Source organism: Typopeltis vanoorti, chromosome 1 (genome assembly GCF_054136105.1).
Source record: "Typopeltis vanoorti isolate ZY-2024b chromosome 1, IOZ_Tvanoo_1.0, whole genome shotgun sequence".
Taxonomy (NCBI): domain Eukaryota; kingdom Metazoa; phylum Arthropoda; class Arachnida; order Uropygi; family Thelyphonidae; genus Typopeltis; species Typopeltis vanoorti.
The window spans coordinates 116,580,542-116,601,443 of record NC_143549.1 but is presented as its reverse complement, the minus strand read 5'-3'; the positions used below and the strand labels follow the sequence as shown (position 1 = coordinate 116,601,443).

The 20,902-nt window shown below is 33.6% G+C and overlaps 1 protein-coding gene across 1 annotated transcript in view; it reads left to right on the top strand.

Annotated features, from left to right (window-relative positions):
- Positions 1 to 20,902, top strand: part of LOC150110340 (dihydrolipoyllysine-residue succinyltransferase component of 2-oxoglutarate dehydrogenase complex, mitochondrial) — a 258,699-nt gene that overhangs the window by 182,340 nt on the left and 55,457 nt on the right. Inside the window, exon 12 of the mRNA XM_090393052.1 lies at positions 7,862 to 7,945. Coding sequence (XP_090249178.1) covers positions 7,862 to 7,945 — 84 coding nt within the window. The remainder of the gene's footprint in view (positions 1 to 7,861; positions 7,946 to 20,902) is intronic.

The following is a 20,902-nucleotide window of genomic DNA, read 5'->3' as shown; positions in this document are numbered from 1 at the left end:
GGCATCTTTGCTGTAGTCACATATACACTTCTCCTGACCAGGGTTCTGAAGTGTTTGCCAGAGCTCTGTTAGTGGTGTTGGATCCAGATCCAATAATGGTTAGGATTCCCAACACCCCAGGATGTACAATGGGAGGTAGAGTTGGACTTTGCACCCCAGATGATGTTATACTTCTAAATAAATCCAGTACAAGTCTGCAAGATTTCTGGACTAAATTGAATAACCATTGTAATAAATTTGGTATGAAAATCAGCAATAACAAGAAAAAGAAAATGAAAATAGGCAGAAACATTGAAAATATCAACTACATCGTGATGGAGAATCTGTAGAACATTTCAACTTCTTGGGCACAATTTTTAGTGAGGTAAATTAAATATGGAAATAGACAACAGAATCAACAAAACTAGTATGGTAGGAAGTCGACTAAATAAATTTTTATATGGAATAAGAGAGAAATTACTCAAAACATTAAATTAGCTGTATACAAGACAATGTTCAAACCAATTTTAACTTATGGATCTGAGAGCTGGGTTAGAAATAAAACACTTGACTAAAGACTAGAAACCACTAATATGAGAGTCCTGAGAAGGATTAGAGGCATGAACAGATTTCATCACTGACAATATCATATTAAAAACAGGGATATTAGGAAAACACTTAACATTGTTAGCATCCAGGAATGTGTTAGCAGAGCTAATCTCAGGTAGTATGGTCACTTAAACAGAATGGGAGAGGAAAGATTAGCAAAACAAGTGTTCTCTCTCTCTCTGCCAAGTTGGCAGGAAAAAGGCACAGAGGTAAACTAATATATAGGTAGGATTGATACAGCAAAAAGTGCCTTAGAAGATAGAAATATAAGATCTGATAATGTTGTAGAATTGATAGGTAACAGATTGATTTGGAGGAAAATTGTAGATAGGAAGTTAGCAATGATATAAGTTTTTCATGTAGTACTGTTATATCCTGTACACCCCTTGAGAGTACATATCAGGAATTTGACGATGATGAACTTTTCCTTTTAGCAAAGAATGTGTACTGTCATTTATGATTTTAGCACTGTATATATATATACACAGAACTGTGTGCACATACACGAATATTGTGTGTTGTGTTTATTCATGCTAATGTAAGAAACCAGAAAATGAAACAATAATGAATTAATTTATAGAACTTGCTGTTGTTTTGCTGGTTTTCTAACTAGCATCACCAGACCACAGATTATAACTGTGGTACACACTCAATTAGTATGTTATGGAAACAGTTTAAATTGTAACTGAAAATGAACTAATGTCCTAATTAGCCAGGTACTCTCTAGGGCAGGGGTCAGGAACCGGCAGCTCTGGAGCCGCATGCGGCTCTTCGCTGAACAAAGTGCAGCTCTTTTATATTGAATTAAAAGACACATAATTAATACAAACAACTAAATATTGTTTTTTGATACAGCCTATTCGTAGCGCTAGATACTATGCATGTGATATGTGTTATGCATGACTAAGGTAACTAGCGCCATGGCAAAAATTTGAACTAATTGATCATCTGTCCTGTCAAGCACCATGGTTTTTAGATACATATGGATTTTAACTGTCAAAATAAATATTCTGTTAACTTATTTATTGTGGTACTAAACTGCTGTTTAATTTAGTGTCAGGTAATGTTATGTACAAGTTGAATTTGTGTTTTTACTTGCAGGTAAATTTGGGATAATAACTGTCCTAATATGAGTTCAAGAAAAAGAAAAATAATCGAAGAAAACAGAGGATTCAATAAAATGTGAATAGAGAAATTTGCATTTATAGAAGTAAATGGAAATCTGCAATGTTTAATTTGCCATCTACGACTTCAAAATACCAAATCAAGTAATGTCGAACGATATTTTAGAGGAAAGCATTTAGATTTCAGTAAAAAAAATATCCTGAGGGTGATAATAGAAAAAAGGTATTGAAGAATTACAAAAGAAAACATTGCTTCAGCTAAGAAATTTGTCAACTTTGATGAAATCTTCGTCGAATACTACTGAAGCAAGTTTTTTTATTTTATCCCTTGAAATAGCAAAAGTGGGAAAACCTTTTACCGATGGTGAATTTCTAAAAAATTGCATGTATAATGTCTCTGAAATTCTATTTAAGGATATGAAAAATAAGGACAAGATACGTAAAGAAAATTAAAGATTTACTTCATTCGGCTAGAACTGTCAAGGAACGGATTGTAACAATTTCTGCAGAAGTTTCAAATATGCAAATTATAGATATTAATCCTGCCGATTTTATATCTGTTATGGTTGATGAATCAAATGATTCGATATGGCACAATGCTGCATGATGATTAAATATATCACATCTTTCAGTATTCGAGAAGAACTTCCTGATTTGCTAACACTTAAAGGACACACTGTAGGTCAAGATATTTCAGAAAACCTTCTAACAAGTTTACAGAATAAAAATATAAATATTAATAATATAGTATGCATTGCAACTGATGGTGCGTCTTCTATGATCGAGAAAAATGAGGGGTTTGTTAAATTATTCTCCACTCATATTCCACATGGAGTTATTTCATTTTATTGCATTTTGCATTAAGAAGCTTTAGTTTCAAATTCTTTGGGATTATTACTACAACTAAAAAGAGTGACGGATGTTGTTGTGCCAATGATCAATTTCAGGCGTTGAATCACAGACGTTTTGACACATTTTTAGAGGAACTAGGAAGTCAACATAAAAATTTAGTGACATTTACATCTGTACGATAGTTATCAAGAGGAAAAGCATTAAAACTTTTTTTTCAGTGCTTAAAAGAAGTAACAGTTTTTTTAACCACTAAAAATTATAAAGTAAATCATGTGGAACTTCTCAATAATCCTGAATGGATACAAAATTTTTGTTTTTTGTTTGATATGATAGAACATTTTAATAAGCTAAATTTGAAGTTACAAGGGAAGGGAAACACAGTCTTATAATTACTAGAGGAAGTCATTACCTTTGAAGAAATTAAAGTGTTTTTCGAAGATTGTTACTGAAGAATAATTTATATATTTTGAAAATCTAAAAAATTAAATCAAGAAAAAGTTGATTGCAAAATATTTGCTGAAAAATGACTGTAATTTTAGATTCATTTATAAGCAGATTTCAGGATTTTAAAAAACATCAGGAGATGATGAAATTTATATTACATCTGTTAAATTGCAATTTAAAATTAATAGATATTGAAGCTTTTCTCGGAATATCAATTGCAGAACTACAACTGGAGCTTCTGGAAATTCAGAATAAAAGCATCTGGGTACAAAAACTTCAGGAAATGGTATCACAAATTGAAGAAAATGAGGAAACTATGGAAGAAACACCACAGGAAATTATATTTAAATGTTGGAATTCTTTCCAAACTAATTATTCAAATGCCAGGCGACTGCTTTTGGGGTTTTGATTCTTTTTGGTTCAATGTACAATTGCGAACGATTTTTCTCTTCAATGAATTACATTAAAAATAAGTATAGGAAATTGACTGATGAAAGTTTGAAAGCTGAATTACTATTAAAGTGCATGACATACAATCCAGATTTAAGTAAATTGGTTGAGAAGATGCAAAATCAAAAGTCTCATTAGCGAATTTTAAATTAAAACAGTCAAATATCTATTAAAATACATAATATTGTATTTTTGTTCGGACTAATTCTTTTTGCAATATAAATTGTGACTTTTTTGCAATATTATACTTAAACATGTTTTGTGATTAAAAATTTAATCATACTTAATGTTTTATTTATTGAACATATAAAAAATTTATATGCAAACATAAAAGTGGTATTTGATATCTGGAAGTACTGAATTAAAAAGAAATTTACCTAAGTTTGAACTAACTGCAACTTTGAGTCACCACGCAAAATCGAATTGAAGTTGCGGCTCTCAAAATTTTGTTTTAATTAATTTTTTTGGTGGAATGGCTCTTTGGTTCAAAAAGGTTCCCGACCCCTGCTCTAGGGACTGGATAACAGCAAAGTTAATTTGAAGACGTTCATGCCACTATTGGTCATTTTAACAACCAATATCTAAAAATACATTTCACTATAGAAAATAAATGGTTACCAGAGTGTTTTTTAATAACAGCACCACACACAAGAGGTCTCAGAACTTATGACAGAATAGTGCTATGTGGTTAAGAGGTTAGAGGGAAGGATGCAATTTGTTAATATGTTTTTTAAAGGCCTGAAGGTTGTAGTCATTGGAGAAAACCATATGAAAATGACTGTTCCAAAGGGCTGAGGTGTAGGAAATGAAGGTGAGGATAAGAAGTTGATTCTTTGAATTTGGAATTGATATGACCAGTTTAGTAGTTCAATGCCTGTGTAACTATAGAAGAGACATGATATTAAACAAATAATATGGGGAAGCAACTGGAGGGAGTTATTGATACACTTCCATATACACTTAAGCATTCTGAGGGAAGTGTTAGTGCACCACTTCAACTGTGCAAATAGTCTTCTAAGGTTGGGTGAATTTGAGCTTTATAAAGCATTAGGAGTTGTGCGGGAGAGAAATATTGTTTGGAACAGAAAGGAATACTAAGCTTTTTTTGGAGGAACTTATGCCAGTATAGATGAAATGTGAGAGTTAACCCAAAGGAAAGAGAATTGGTTCCAATTGTCAAGAGGAATTTTGTCAAAAGTGAGGGAGAGGACAACATGATCTTTCTTCCTAGAAATGAGACAAGATTGCATTTTAGTGGCATTAGAATTCACAGGTTATCCTCATCCCATTAAAATGGCAAAGTCAGTTCATTATCATTATATTATTATAATGAAATGGTTGATTATCCTTTTCTGTTTATATAAAACATACAGGCCAAGTTACTTGTATAAGTAAATTACACCACCATCACCCTTTCTATCAGTATGGTATCCTCAGTAGTACACTTGCACACAGAGCCAGGGTGGGCTATTTGTTATAATAATTAATAGCCTTTGTCCCTAAAAACTGAACTTTTACCTTCACTAGACTTTTTTAGCTAGTGACTATAATTCCATAAAATGAACAAAGTACTGCATATCCCTACCATGCCTCCTACAACCAGCACACAAGATCACAAGAAAACTATTCCTATCCATTATGTTCAAGGGACATCTGAAAATATAGCTAAAGTTATTCTTAAATATAATCTCTATACCACCTTCAAACCACAAATTCAGCTAGCTGCTTTCATCCATTCTCCTAAGGATTATCTTTATCCTCTTCTGCACATCCTGTAATTTATAAAGTTCCCTGTGTGCTTGAAGCTTGGCCTGCTTTGGACAGACTGGTAGATCTCTTAACAGCTCTTTTGAAGAACACAAAACTTACATCTGCGATGAACTATATGACGAGTCAGGACTGACAGACCTACTATACTGTAGGTTTTTCTTCACTTAGGATCAAATGGATGAAAACAACTTCACTACATATACAGTACGTCACTAGAAGTCTCCTTCGAGAAACTATTTTTAGAATTGGCATCAGCTATGAAGCACTCTCCTAACCTCAAGAAGTATGGCCGTATTAGATTTTCCAGATCTGGGAGATGATTATTTAAAGACCACATTACTACATACTTCATCAAATTAGCTGGACTGTTATCTTGTTACTGCAGGTTGCCTTGTTAGGACAGTAGTTACTTTTCAGTTAGAATTTAAATTGTTTCTATTACATTCTCTTGAAATAACTGTGTATTACCCCCATTGTAATTTTTGCTGTAATGATGCTGGTAAGAAAAGAAAACAAACCACTGAATTAGTAAGTTCAGTAAACTAAGCAATTATTGTTTCTGGTGTTGTTTACATCATGAAGCATTGTTATGAATGTGTGTGTGTGTGTGTGTGTGTGTGTGTGTGTGTGTGTGTGTGTGTGTGTGTGTGTGTGTGTGTGTATCAGCCCCACACTGAGAGATTAAAAAAGCTATTGTAGTTATAGGCAGGAGTTAGGAAAGAAGAATTTACTGATGTTCTTTTTAAGAACTGAAAATTGTAATTCTTTGATGAGGAGGGCTTTCCTAGAGAAAAGAGGTAGACAAAACAAATGAGAATTGAGGAAGCAAGTTTGGTAGCATTGGTATTGTTAATGAATATACTCTTTCAAAAAATCTTATCAGAAGTAAATTTTTAGTTATACAGGAATACCTTGTATAGCGCAGTTAATTGGTTTCAAGAAGCGTCCACGCTCACGTTGTTCGAGGTCTATTTATAAAGGTTTTCAATTTAATTTATTACAAAAATTTAGGATAATAAAAATGTTTAAAAATGAAAAAAAAAATTGTTATTTTTATTAACTAAATAACAAATAAAATCCTTTTAATCTAATATAAAATTTGTAGAAAACAAAACAAACATTGCTTCAATTTTAGCATACAGTAATTTACTTTTTACTAAAGTAGCCTTTTAGTGTTCGATGAACCATCCTTGTCTTCATCTCTTCAAGTACTAGATCTCTGTAGCATTTGATGGCATTATTGAGACTTTGTCTCACTTTGATGCTTCTTTCCAAATTCTGGTCGGCATTTATGAGAAAGTCGGAAGCTTCGTCGATTTTTCTCACAAAAGTTGAAAGATCAGCAAAGGAATCTTCAACCATGACATCAGTGGGGTCATCTTTGTCTTCTTCTGCTTCATAGGCTCGTTGTTCCAACTTCAAAATGGTTTCATCATCCAGATCATTTGAATGGGAATCAATACATTCATTCACATTGTTACAATCTAAACTTGTAAAACCAAGATCTTTGCCCATCTGCACAATTTCTGTTGAGATTTCTTCTTTCTGTGTTGCAAAGGTAACAAAGTCCTTTGAACAGTGTGACAAGATATTATGCCATACGACTCAAATGTTGCTTTGAGTCACCTCTTGCCAAGATTCATAAATATTTTGAATGGCATCTTTTATGCTAAATTTCTTCCAAAATTCACTCAAAGTCCAAGAATCTTCTTCTGCTGCAGCTTTAATAGCTTGAGCAAAAGTTCTTCTTAAATAGTAAGCCTTGAAAGTGGAGATAACGCCTTGATCCATCGGCTGCAGAATTGATGTTGTGTTTGGAGGGAAAAAGTGAATCTTGACATTCTCATCCAAGTCAGTCAATAGAGTTAGATTGCCTGGCGCATTGTCTAATAAAAGCAAAATTTTGAAAGGAATATCATTCTTTTTACAATAGCTTTTAACTTCAGGGCAAAAACAAGTTTTAAACCAGTCTTCGAAAATTGGAGTCACCCACGCTTTTTTATTCGAATGCCAATGAACAGGTAAATTGTTCTTTGTAAAGCCTTTAAGAGCTCTTGGGTTTACCGCTCTGTACACTAACAGTGGCTTCAATTTTAAATCACCTGATGCATTACCTCCTAGTAAAAGTGTCAATCGGTCTTTTGACACTTTATACCCAGCTTGTGTTTTTTCCTTCTCTGCTAGAAATGTGCGCGATGGCATTCTTTTCCATTTTTGAATCCAGAACAAGCCAGTCTCGTCAGCGTTAAACATTTATCTGTGTAGCCGTCCTTCTCAATAAGCTCCTTCAATTCATTGGGAAATAATTCTGCAGTTTTAGTGTCAACACTTGTGCTTTCACCTTGGATTCTTACGTTATGGAGTCCCATACGCTTTTTGAAATTGTAGAACCACCCGCGACTTGCTATAAATGTTTCACTGGTTGTACCTCTTTCGTTTTCTTCTATTTTGTCATATAGACTTGTTGCTTTTGCCTGGATTCTTCAAAGATACTAACATTCAAGACACATGTATTGTTGCAAAATTAATTGTTTAGTAGCCAGATAATATTTTTTATATTTATTTATTTTACAATGTTTATTTTGATCGATGACTTTCTTTTAGAAATGATATTTTTATAAATGATTTTATAGGGCCTGGTGGTACCAGTAATTAGGAATGTAGAAAGGATGAATTTTGTTGATATAGAGAGATCAATTTATGAACTTGGTGAAAAAGTATGTTAATTTATTTGTGAGTTCTTTATAATAATTATGAAGTTTTTATAGCATTCTTATTTGCAATTTTAATGTATTTTTATCCCTTGAAAAGGAATGAATTCATGTCGACATGTTATTTACTTTTTTTTTAACTAAAAAAAGAATCCCCCCTTTTTTTGCATGTTTCATCATTTTTTTTTTTTTTTTACTAAGATATTCAAGTGTCAATTTACCCTTGATATACTACATGGGAGACCAATAATTAATGCAGTAGAAATTGTTTATAATTATCTTGATTGCTGATGACATGATAACTTTAACTACAGAATCATTTAAAGATGGATATTTAGTACTTCCACAATATTCCTTCAGTTAGATTTTTTCCCCCTTTTTTTTTTTAGAAAAAGAAAAAAAAACAGCAAACATACAAAATTTTGTAGTACTAATATCAGATATGAGTTTGTATAGAGCAGCTGTTTATTCTTTTTAAAAATATGTCTGCTAAATTTCTGTTAGTAGCAGATATTTGATTACATTGATATTGTGGACAGATCACAATGTATGCAGCCTCATTTACAGAGCACGAGGATTTTCTTGAGATTAAAGGCACATTGCTGTGCGTGTATCTGTGTGCATGTATTTTATAGTGACAATCACACCTTTGAAAAGGCACATTACTGCATTGCATGAGTAGACAAGAGTTTTTGGAATATGTGGTGGACAAGTAGTTGAAGTTCAGAGGAAGCATCGCAAAAGTGGTGACAATGTGGGGAATATAAATGCAAGAATGAAGATATTGACAAGAAGGGATAAGAAAATATCATTCTGTAATTCCTCAAATAAAGAGCCAAAAGGCTTCAGTTTGGCAATGCAAAATAAGCAAAGCAGATATTAGATCCAGCATTATTTCAAAGCCGAATGGAGAATCTATGACAGTTTCGTAAGGTAATTTGACCAGAGAGCTTATGGGAATACGCTCTCCGGCATTCACAAGTTGCCTTAGCACGGACTACTTAAAAGACATAGATGCCTCCCAAGTGTCTATATATTTGCCTCTATCAAAATGGACTTATAACATGCAAATATATAGACGCTTGGGTGTCGCCTATGTCTTTTAAGTAGTCCACGTTACGGCAACTTGTGAATGCTGCAGAGTGTATTCCCGTTAGCTCTCTGGTCAACTTACCTTACGAAACTTTCATAGTTTCTACATTCGGCTTTGAAATAATACTGGATCTAATATCCACTTTACTTATTCTGGACTAATTGACTAAATGTTACATATAGGTGTCCTCCTTATTAATTATGATTATTAACAAAGAGTTATCACACTAGTAATTATTTGTTTAATAATGTTGATATTTCACTATAACTATCTTCAGAGAAATTACTTGGACAGATATAAAAGAAATGTGACAGTAGCGATGCTATGAAACTATTTATATGCCATGTGAAGAAAATGTAGAATGGAGTGAAGGTTATCATGCAAGCAAGAATAATTTCTGGAACTTGGTTTAGGAGAGTGGAAACTATTAAGTGTTCCACAGGAGAGCTAAGATCTTAAATATCAGGATTGTAGATGGATGATTTGAATTAGATCATTGCTTTTGCAAAAAATACTTGAGCACTACTTCCAGCTTGATCAGTGAACTTGCAAATATGTTGAAGAATTGGAAGAGATGCTTGGACTGCAGAAAAATAAGCTTCAGGAATAAGAAGTAAGAGAGAGAGAGATTACAGTGATTTTTAGAATTTGAATAGCAGATGAAAGTTACAGAATGGGCTAAGAGACCTTAAGCTAGAGAAGGTCAAAAAGAGGAAATTATAACTTTGGCACAGAATATCAGTTGTACATCCTTCCTTGGTGGTGGAAGGAATTGTACAGAATGTAGTTTGGATAGCCAGGATCTGATGTACAGCAGTTGTTGCTGCTGCATTTGAAGGTTCAGTCACAAAGCAGGCTGGATCTATAGTTTATCATTTTATGTTTGAGTTTGTCAAAAAAAAAAAAAAAAAGTTGTTGAAGCAGATGTGTTTTTGTGTGTGTGTGTGTGTGTGTGTGCACGTGCAATTTTTTGTTTTTTTATATTTTATGTAATTTTTTTAGGAAGATTTTCTAACAGCAGCAAATTCTTTGGTTTTCTTTTCATGGTTGAACCAAGCAGAAAGCAGGGACATGTGGTAAGAAGCAGCACTCTTTAACATGGTTGTTCATATGAGAGGAAACATCCAGTCTTTCTATCTTAACATGACCTTGATAGTATTAGCCTTCTACATACTTCACTGCTCTTTCCAAGTAATGTGGTATAGGGGACACTATGGAGGGATGTGGCTTTCCTTCATCTCTTGATATTGAACAGCTGATAGCAATGACTTACCATCAGTCTTGATTCTCTGTACTGTTTAGTATGCTTTACTGCTTTGGTTTTCTTTTCATGGTTGAACCGAAACTTGCATGGAAGACATTTAGGATCCCTACACTACTATATTACATGAAGAGTATCAAATTCTTGAAGCATGGGTATTACTCACACAGTGAGTAACACCCATGCTTTTAAGACCCAACATGAGATCTTATCTTTTCCCTATATTAAAACGTTTGTCTGTTTGTGTCATAAAAAGTTAGTTTTCATTGTTCTTGTTGTTCTTTTTCTTACCAAAAGCTTGAATATTAATACCAATACTGGTTGCCATTTTTGAAATAAGTTATTTCTTAGAAATACTAGCTAATAATCTTCTCTTCCCTAGCTACAGGATGAAAGTCAACAGAAATTCCTTAGCACTTCTGAAACATAAAAGGAAGAACACATCCCAGAAGGCACACTGAAGAATCTCAGTTGGTAGATGAATACATCAGAAATTTGTTTTCTTTTTAACTTTTGATTGGAGAACATTCCAAACAAAAGTGCTGATATTTTTTCTGTAGGCTGATACAGGAGTTTTGCTAAAACTAATTCTTTCTAATTTCATCTCCAAAACCACAATGATTTTCTTTTCATAATTTCTAATTTATAGTAATTACAATTCAGTTTTATTATCAAAAAATTATAAATTATCAGATGCGGTTATCTTGGGAAAATGGACCATTTAAAAAAAAAGCAGAGCTATGTTACATAGACATTTGTCTGATGAGGAGAGGAAGAAATTTAGCTGCTTGTTCAAACTACCAACATTTCAGATTATAGTTTATTTTGAAACTGTTCACATGACATTTAAAAATGCATTTCACTTTGGTAACATATACATATTGCTTTTTAGTTTAAGGCAGTAAAAATATAGCTGCAGGTGACATGATCTTTTCAGAACCAAATATTTTTTCTCATGTTCATTCATTTATTTTACTTATTTATTTCATAAAGATTAGTTTCTTGTAGTTTTTGCTGGCTGAACATTAGAATTATTATAACAACAATATTAATAAATATTGATAACATTGTCTCAATCACACTGACTGATGTATTAGTTAAGCCCTCTGTGCAACATACAAAGAGGGCTTAACTGATACATCAGTTTAGTTCATAACTATTTAATTCATAATGAGGGATTCTGGAGAATTCTGATAAATATACTTTCTGTAAAGCATAACATCAATCAAACAAAGAAAAACTATTCATGTACAGAAACTAAACATTCTGTGAAGTACAAAAGAAAGATTTTGGTATTGTGGCCACATGTTTATTAAGATAAATAAAATAAAGATAAACAAACCCAATAAGTTTCGTATGTCGTTTGCCTTATATCTTCAGAGGTTACAGGTAACTAAACGTTTAAACACAAGAAATGAGAAATTACTCAAAATAGTCCATTAGATGTTGTTATGGCATTCTAACTGTTCATGAAATTTGATGAAGTTTCATGAAATTTTGGCAAATTAATGCAACCATACAGTACCATTAATCTGTTTGTAGATTTTTCCTCCTCATGTAAAATAAGATGCATACATTGTAAATTTGAATAATTCAAAGATGAGACAAGGATGTACATTATCCCCTCTGTTATTCATTATCTATATGGATTATATTATGAAGGAAAGTGGTATTAAACATGATATCAGAATTGGAGATGTTAATGTTAGCTCTTTGCTTTATGCGGACAATGTTATACTTCTGAATAAATCCGCTACAAATTTGCAAGATTCCCTGACTAAATAGAATAACTGTTGTAATATATATGGTATGAAGGTCAGCATTAAAAAGACAAAGACAATGAAAGTAGGCAGAATCGTTGAAAATGTCAACTGTGTTGTGAACGGGGAACCTGTGGAACAAATAAAACATTTCAGCTACTTAGGCACGATTATTAGTGAAGATGGTAAATTAAATATGGAAATAGACAACAGAATCAACAAAGCTGGTATGGTACGAAGTCAATTGAATAAATTCATATGGAACAAGAGAGAAATTAGTTGGAACACTAATTTAGTGTTCAAACTAGTTTTAACTTATGTATCTGAGAGCTGGGTCAGAAGTAAAACACTTGACCAAAGACTAGAGACCGCAGATATGAGAGTCCTGAGAAAGATTAGAGGCGTGAACAGATGGCATCAATGGCAATATCATATTAAAAATGAGGATATTAGGAAAGAACTTGACATTGTCAGCATCCAGGAATGCGTTAGCAGAGCTAATCTCAGGTGGTATGGTCACTTAAATAGAATGGGAGAGGAAAGATTAGCAAAACAAGTGTTCTCTGCCAAGTTGGCAGGAAAACGACCCAGAGGAAGACCAAGATATAGGTGGACTGATACAGTACAAAGTGCCTTAGACGATAGAAATATAAGATCTGATAATGTTGGAGTCTTGACAAGTAACAGACTGATTTGGAGGAAAATTGTAGATAGGAAGTTAGTAATGATGTAATTTTTTTCATGTAGTACTATCATATCCTGTACACCCCTTGATGGTACATGGCAGGAATTTGATGATGATGATGAAAGATATCAGTGGGAAATTTAGACTGTATTAAATGAAGAGTGCCTATTAGTGGTACATTAGTAAATAAGGAAGCGACATTAAAACTAACCGTTATGTCTAATTTTTAAGGATATGAGTTTTAACTAATGATTTAAAATGGACTGAATTTTTTTACAAAAGTAGAGTTGTCAGTAAAGGGGGGGGGGCAAGGGGGCAAGAGACTTAACTAACTATTGGACAAGTTTCTAAGTACGACTGTGCTATCAACTATAGGGCCTAGGGGAATATCAGATTTGTGGATTTTAGGTACTTCATAAATACGAGCCAGTTTTATTTTGTTGACAATTTCTTTGTACCAAGAAATCGTCAACATTTTGTTCACAAATTACGATTTGTGGACAAAAAACTCCACAAATCGTAATTTGTGGACTTTTTTTTTTTTCCCTTTGAGACATAGTCTCGATCTGTAATTTATTAAGTAGAACTGTTCCATAGGAGATTTTGTATTTATTTTTGTAACCCTCTTGATTCATGATAGCTGTTGTATTATCCTTATCAGCTTTCGATGAATTATGAAAGAATTGATCGAAAAATTATCAGTGAATTATTTTTTTGATCAGTTGCATTTGCAATGAATTGTCATGCAATGAATCATCATTCGACAAATTATTTATTTGATAAATTGTTTTTCAATGAATTGCCATTCACATTTTGTTTATTTTGTTGAATAAACAAAAATCAATTTGTTTATTCAACAAATTGATTTTTCAATGAATTGTCATTTGATAAACCATCTTTCAGTGAACAGTTTTCGATGAATTTTTGTGGAACTTTACACAGAATTAGATGGAATGTGCTATTTAGAGGTCGTTACAGATCAGAAAGATTATTTTTAGAGTCAGCCATGGCTATGAAGAATTCTCCCTACCTACACAAGTATGGTTGCATTAATTTGCCAAAGATTTTGGAGATAGTTATCTTAAGATCAACTCCTACATAGCTTTAATACTACTACTACTACTTTTTTTTTTTACATTAGAGGGTGCCAAATTAGGACTTTAGATCTTTTTTTCTGTTACAGTTTGAATTGTTTCACTTACTCATTGTTGCATGTAAACTATAACATTCTGCTGTGTGTTCTGAAGATGCTGGTTTGAAATCCAGTGAAACCAGTTAATAAACATCTTTTTTTTTTTTTTATAAAATAGTTCATTTGGTGTTGCCAATACCATTAAAATAAGTTATGAAAACTTCTTAATATCTCATTATCTTTTTCTATTTACAGAAAACCCATTCATACAAGAAGGTATTTATATAAGCAATCACACCACCACCACCACCACCACCTTTGCAAACAGTATGGTATCCTCAAACATCCTTACTCACTGAGCCAGAGCTATTTGTTTAAATGACATCTGCCCCTGAAATCGAACTCATGGCCCTTTGCAACATCTTTTTATCCAGTGGTACAGCCATGTAAAATACATAAAATGCTGCATGCACCACCCATCCCCTCCTGCAAATGACACACAGGTTCACAGCCAAACTGTTCTCATTCTATGCGTTAAAGGTACATCAGGAAAAATTAGCCAAGATTCTCTGCAGATATGATCTGTATGCTACTTTCAAACCTTCAATTCAGCTAGCTGCCTTTATCTGTTCTCCTAAAAATCCTCTTTCACATTCTGGAATGTATACTTGCAGTTTAGCCTACTCTGGCCAGACTGGTAGATCAGTTAATATCTGTCTTGAAGAACACATAAATGAAATCTGCAGTCATCTGTATGGCAAGTTGGATTGATGGGAGTGATAGCCCATGCTCTGGAGACTCCTTCACATAGGTTTGGATGGAGGAAAACATCAATATTACATAGAAGTCATTATAGGTCTGCGAGACTATTTTTAGAATCAACATCAGTTATGAAACACTCACCCAACCTAAGCAGGTATGGTTGCATTAATTTGCCAAAGATCTGGGAGACTGTCATTTTGAGACTTGATACCCATTAACTTTATGAATATTTGACCCCCATAGAGGATGCCATGTAAGTACTTTAGTTTTTCAGTTACAATTTGAATTATGTCCCACAATTATTTAGTTTTGTGCTTGTCACAGTTATAATTATGCTTTGAAGATTTTGGGTAGAAAACCACCAAAATTGCTATCCACCTAAAGTTTGGTTGTAGCATGTATGAACTAGTCTCCAGAGATTCATTTTTTCATTTTCATAAACATCCAAAATTATGCACTAGCACATTTCAGATGACCAGTTTCATTATCATTTGCTGAGATATGACTCTCAAGATATGGCAACTGGTTCACATTTTCCAAGGTTATTCCAGCTACATGAAGGACAAGTACTCGTACTGAAGTGTATACGACTTTTTAATGTTTACACTTAGGTATCAATTCATTCATCGGTTTTTCTTGCAAATGTCAACAGTGATTGTAGTTAATTTTCAAAATGTTGTTGAGCAAAAACAACATTGGTGCCATCATGCTAAAGTTTGGCAAGTGACATTTTAGTTCTCTTTGTTTTGGATCAGAATATGTTGAGCTTAAAAATTTTTTCTTCATTCTATCCTGCAGATTATTTTGACTCCTAGAGGGAGATTTCCATCAGTAAGATGAATAATTGTTACAACAAATACATAAAGAGCATTATATTAAGACACCACCCTGCTTCACACCAATTTCACCATGACTGGATCGCTTGAATACACTTGGCTGTAATTTCAGTCTCAAATTGGCTGTCAAGACCAGAAGTCTCTTTTTGGTATCCAGGCTGTTCTAGATTCTTCTGATGTCTTTCTGGCAGAAGACTCCAGGAGGCATGCAATGCAATTTTCCAATTAAAGAAAGAGTTTACCATAATCATTCTATGCAGGAATTGGATGAGAAGAATGATCCCAGCAGGTTAGCTTTATCTTTAAGTGGTGTTTCAATATTACCATTTTATGGAAAAACAATCATACTGTCATTCCAGTGAAATGAATATCTGCCAGAAGTTGTGCCTATGAGCTTTTGTTAGAGACCAGAAGACATGACTGCCATTGGTACAGGCAGTGAATTTTAGTCCTTTCAAAATAGACTCAGTCCTGTTTATGATGGTTTTGGAAGTATTGCACGCTTCGGTGGAGGCTGGGAATGAAGCTGACATTTTTGTCTCAAGTTGCTTACAATAAACTGTTTTCTTAATTAACTGACTATACATGGTAAATTACATAATGAAATAAAGAATTTAATACAACAAAAACAAACGAAAATCCAAAACACTTATATTGGCCACTGCTATATAGGTAAAATCAATACAAAAAACCTCTAGCCTTACTGATACAATACAAAGCTTCTCCCAGTCACTGACCCTTTCTTATGATGGTGCATATTTCCATATAAAGGGCTCTGTCAAAATCAGATAGTTTCCCGTTTATTTCCAATATTTTGGACAAAATGAGCATCTGCACCTACATCACCTGAAATGCCATGATCTTGCTTATTGAATGCCTGTAGTAGCTAATGTCGTGTGGTCTTTAGAGCAGAGATTCTGACTTCAATTTCCCCTTTTCTCTTTTCACATAGTGTAATTGATGTTCTTCAAAGCATGCCAAACCTACCAGGAGACCAAAATATGCTCCATTTGACAGTAGTGTGACAATAAAACAATTTCGCCACATTTTATACACTAAATAGTATGTGGGGATTGAAGTCTATAGTAATGCATAATCCTGCTATTCCATGCTTTGCTAGATCATGCACCTCCCCCATACCATTACATGATCATGTATGAGGGTGGGCCTCAATGTCATGTCACATTATAGAGAAGAGATTGAGTGTTCTTTGTATAGGTGACATGCCCAAGAGTCTTTCTCTTCTTACTTTGTCTTCATTCTTTGAATTCAGCTGTTCATCGAAAACAACTATAGAAAGAAAACTAATCATACTGTCACTCCAGCAAAATGAATGCCAAAAAAAAAAAAAAACATTTCTGCATTCACTTCACTAGTATATTCATTGCATAAATATGAATATAAATAATGCACATTATCACATACAGACATTTAGACCAGACTTCCTGTTTTGACTGAATCTCAAATATCAACTGCAGCAACCACTATTCCTCTTGGCTGTCCAAACTACACTGATTCCTTCCTCTGCAAGGATGACACGTCTTTGTGCAGTCTGATATTCCATGCCAGAGAATGTCAGAACCTCGGAATCCTCTGTTTTTGATCTTCTCCAACTTATGATTTTTTTTTTCTTTTTTTTTTTCATGTGACTTTCACCCACGAAAGGTTGCAAACCTATATATAATACATTAGTACTAAGTGGTTATGGCTTTTATTTTTTTTATTTATTTATGTATTTTGCATAATCCACAAATCCTGCTCTAGAAACCAAATATGGAATTTTTGTAAGCCACTTCAGGCATCTTATACGTGGAGCAGTGGTCTCACATTGGGTAATGAAATTCATCTCCCATCCAAAGATTGTCACAAACATCCATGCCCTATGCAATGTTCGAAAACATGTAGCCTGTTGGTTGAACAGTAGATATGATAACCACTCGGCCAGCTAGTCTGGTTTAATTCTCCTATCGTAATTCAGTAGCTAATAATTTAGTTTAGTAATTAGTAATCCTCCATCATTTAATAACATTTATCTGCTGCTCTTACTGCTCTTCAGATTTTGAAAATCATCTTCCCTCTTTGACTTCTTATTCCTTAAACTTGATTTTCTATGCTCCAGCTGGCTTTCCTTCACCTTTTTTCAAAGCAATGCCAAAATATTTGTCAGAAGAAATGATTGAGTGAAAATTGTCTATTTAGCAACCAAATTGCCAGATAACCTTTTTTACTCTCAACATCCTCGATTCTTTCTTATATCAATTCTCCTTTCATATTAATCATAAATTTTACCTCTCACGCTTGTTACCTTCCTTTCCACTCAGAATCACTTGTCCTTTGGCTGTGATGGCAAGTGGAATTCTCCAGGACTTCTACTCTTCCATTCCAGCTGATTAAAACACCTTCATGAAGGAGGTGTTTGGATGGAAAAATTATTCTAGCTGAAATAAAGGCATTCATTCCTCTTTCCATTATGAATGTTTCTGCACTATTCAAACTATGGTTTTATGACAGGTGTGGCTAGGCAGTCCAAGAAAAAAGAAAAAAAAAATCAGTATGATGTTAACATCATATTGTTCTCCTCCAACTTCTGCACAGATTATGATGATCACTCCTGCCATACCAGAATTGTGCACTGTATATGCCTTCTGATTCTTTTTTGACACCAGAACACCAAACTAGATAGCAAAAAAATCTAATGGTTTTGATGGTATCTCTCGAGTTGTACTTAAATGTTATGCTTCAGAACTAACACCCATCCTGTAATTGTTTCTTCATTCTTTTATATTCAGTTGGCATATACTTCACAGAATGTAAAGCAATCCTATATTCAGCTCATTCTTAGAAAAAGAGGGAGAAAACTTAATCATGACTGTCAGATCCCCCCCCCCCCCCAAGATGTATGTTGGATCTCCTAGTGTATATTGCCCACTTCTGAACATGTGCCACATTTGGAGAAATCTTCTTTGATCTGCCTTCCATCTTCTATACTTGAATGACTAGTTTTCTCTTTGGTCAATCACTACTGTGTGTCATGTTGGATGACATCCTCTCATCAGACTTCTCCTATACATAAATGCATTTCTCACTGACTAACTCTGTATGATCTGTAATACAGATCATACCATTCTTTAATGGAATGAGAATAATCTAGTTGCATTCACTGCTATTGAAACATAATCCTGCCTTCTATTTTTTGCAAAAATGGATCTCATTTTGCCTTCTCTTATCTTTGCTAATGCCTAAGTGACAAGATAAAATCAGCTTTCTCTCTCTTTTAAGATTTACATTTATCTGTAGCCTTTACTTACACAAACACATCACATCAGTTTCTTCCTCAGTCTCTAAAAAACTAGGTATGACACTGGTTTGATCTATGTTTTGCAACCATTCATTTATAAATCTTATATATTAGTTTAATGTAGTGAAAGACAGCACATGGAATGAATTAAACAGAGGCTTAACCACCCTAAGAGTCATATGGATGAACTATATCAAATAATTTATTATTTGATATACTTTATAAACTTATTCATTATTCTAATAAATAATGAATTTATTGATTAGTCATTAGAATAATGAAGTGTATATTCTTTTAGTATCCAAATGAGTACACACTTCTCATCCATATATTTATTGATGTGTAAACATGTCATCAGTAGGATAGTGTGATTAATGATTCCATAGTTCCGGTATTGTTCCAATTATATATTCCATTTCCACTATATTTAATGTCCAAACTTCCATTTAATTTGTTCTTATAATTGCATTAAAAACTTAACTATGATGAAACTCATGGTTAATGAGTTTCATCATAGTTAAGTTAAATATGTTTTCATATGTGAAATAATAATGTACAACTCGAACACGTTTTTATCCAGTGGACACTATCTGGCAGAAATTCATGGTAGACAAAACTTTAATTTGCCTGATCTTGGATATCTTATGTAATCTTTTTTCTGTTCTTCCAAGCATATATTTGCTAATCTTCCTGTCTGATCATAACACATTACCCCACATGAATGAGGGATCTGATGATTCTCTGTTGGGACGGTGGTTCAAGAGAATGCAGATTGGATGCTAACTTGCAAATGAGATAGAAGAACATAAAAACCTAGATAATTTTTGTAGGCTTTTATGTTTAATTTTAATTTTTTATTTTTAATTTTTCCATTCATGTTGATGATTTACCAATCATCAACATGAATGGAGAGCCTTTAGGATGGAGACATAGTTGTCTTCTTGAGGAGATCAAGAATGAAGGTAGTTATTGTTTTTTATCTTTTTTTTCTGTGAGGTAAGAGTAATAGTTATTTGAGTTAAAAATGTGGATTATTTCTTGCTGTTGATGTTAAAAGTGACTTTGTGTAGCTTAGAGAATGATGACCAGAGTTTTGAAAGTGCCTAACTTTGATGAGGTGTAGCATCAGTGTATATCCCTGTTTTAGACTGAAAACTGTAAGCTTTCTGTCTAACCTACAGAAAGCTTGAAATTATTGAACAGTTGATTTTCTTACAAACGATTAAATCGATTCTACTCTTAATATATGTATCCATTACTGAAGAGAAAAAATCAATTGAAAGAACACCTGTGGAGTTCTTCAATTTCACTCACTTATCCCAAGAGTTACATGGAACAATACTTTTCTCTCTGACTCACACAGATCACTAGGAGGAAAGGTTGAATCTGTTAATGTTTTTTGAGCAGCTGAGAAATTAGTACCATTGGGGAGGACAGAGTGGGGAGGCTTTTCCAAAGAACTGGATTGAATGAGAAATGAGAAAGAGAAGTTGGTTCACTAAGTTTGAAGCTGGACTGTGTGTGTTCACTAGCAACTGCTCTTATTCTTATGGGGTTTTGAAAGAAATTGGAAGAAGGATGGTAGTAGTTCAGTACAGCATTTCTATGCTCAAATTTCCATAGCCATTGCTATGATTCATTTGTGAAGTTTGGAACAAAAAACTACATAGAAACTAATTGTTAATTTCTGTTCAAATTTCCATAGCCGATGCTATGATTCACATTGAAATTTTTGAAACAAATATTATTATTTATTTATTTTTTTTTTTATGTGGTTCCCACCCATGGAAGACTGACACCTATAATATATTAGTACCATGGTTGAGCTAAGAATCCCCCCCCCCCATTTTTATTAATTCCTACATTTTCTTCTATTTTTTTTATTAAATACCTAGTCCAAAAACTCCACTCTAGAGACTACATGTGAAACTTTTCAAACCATTTCATGCCTCCAATTACAAGGGCAGTGATCTCACATCAGGTGGTGAAATTCATTTATCACATGCATCCATGCCCTCCATGCCCACAGCAGGATTCAAACTTGCAGCTGCAGGCTGGAGAGTTGCCAGCCTGCAGCTGCAAGATACACTAACCACTTGGCCAACCAGGCTTTCAGTTTACATTTCAGTTTCTATG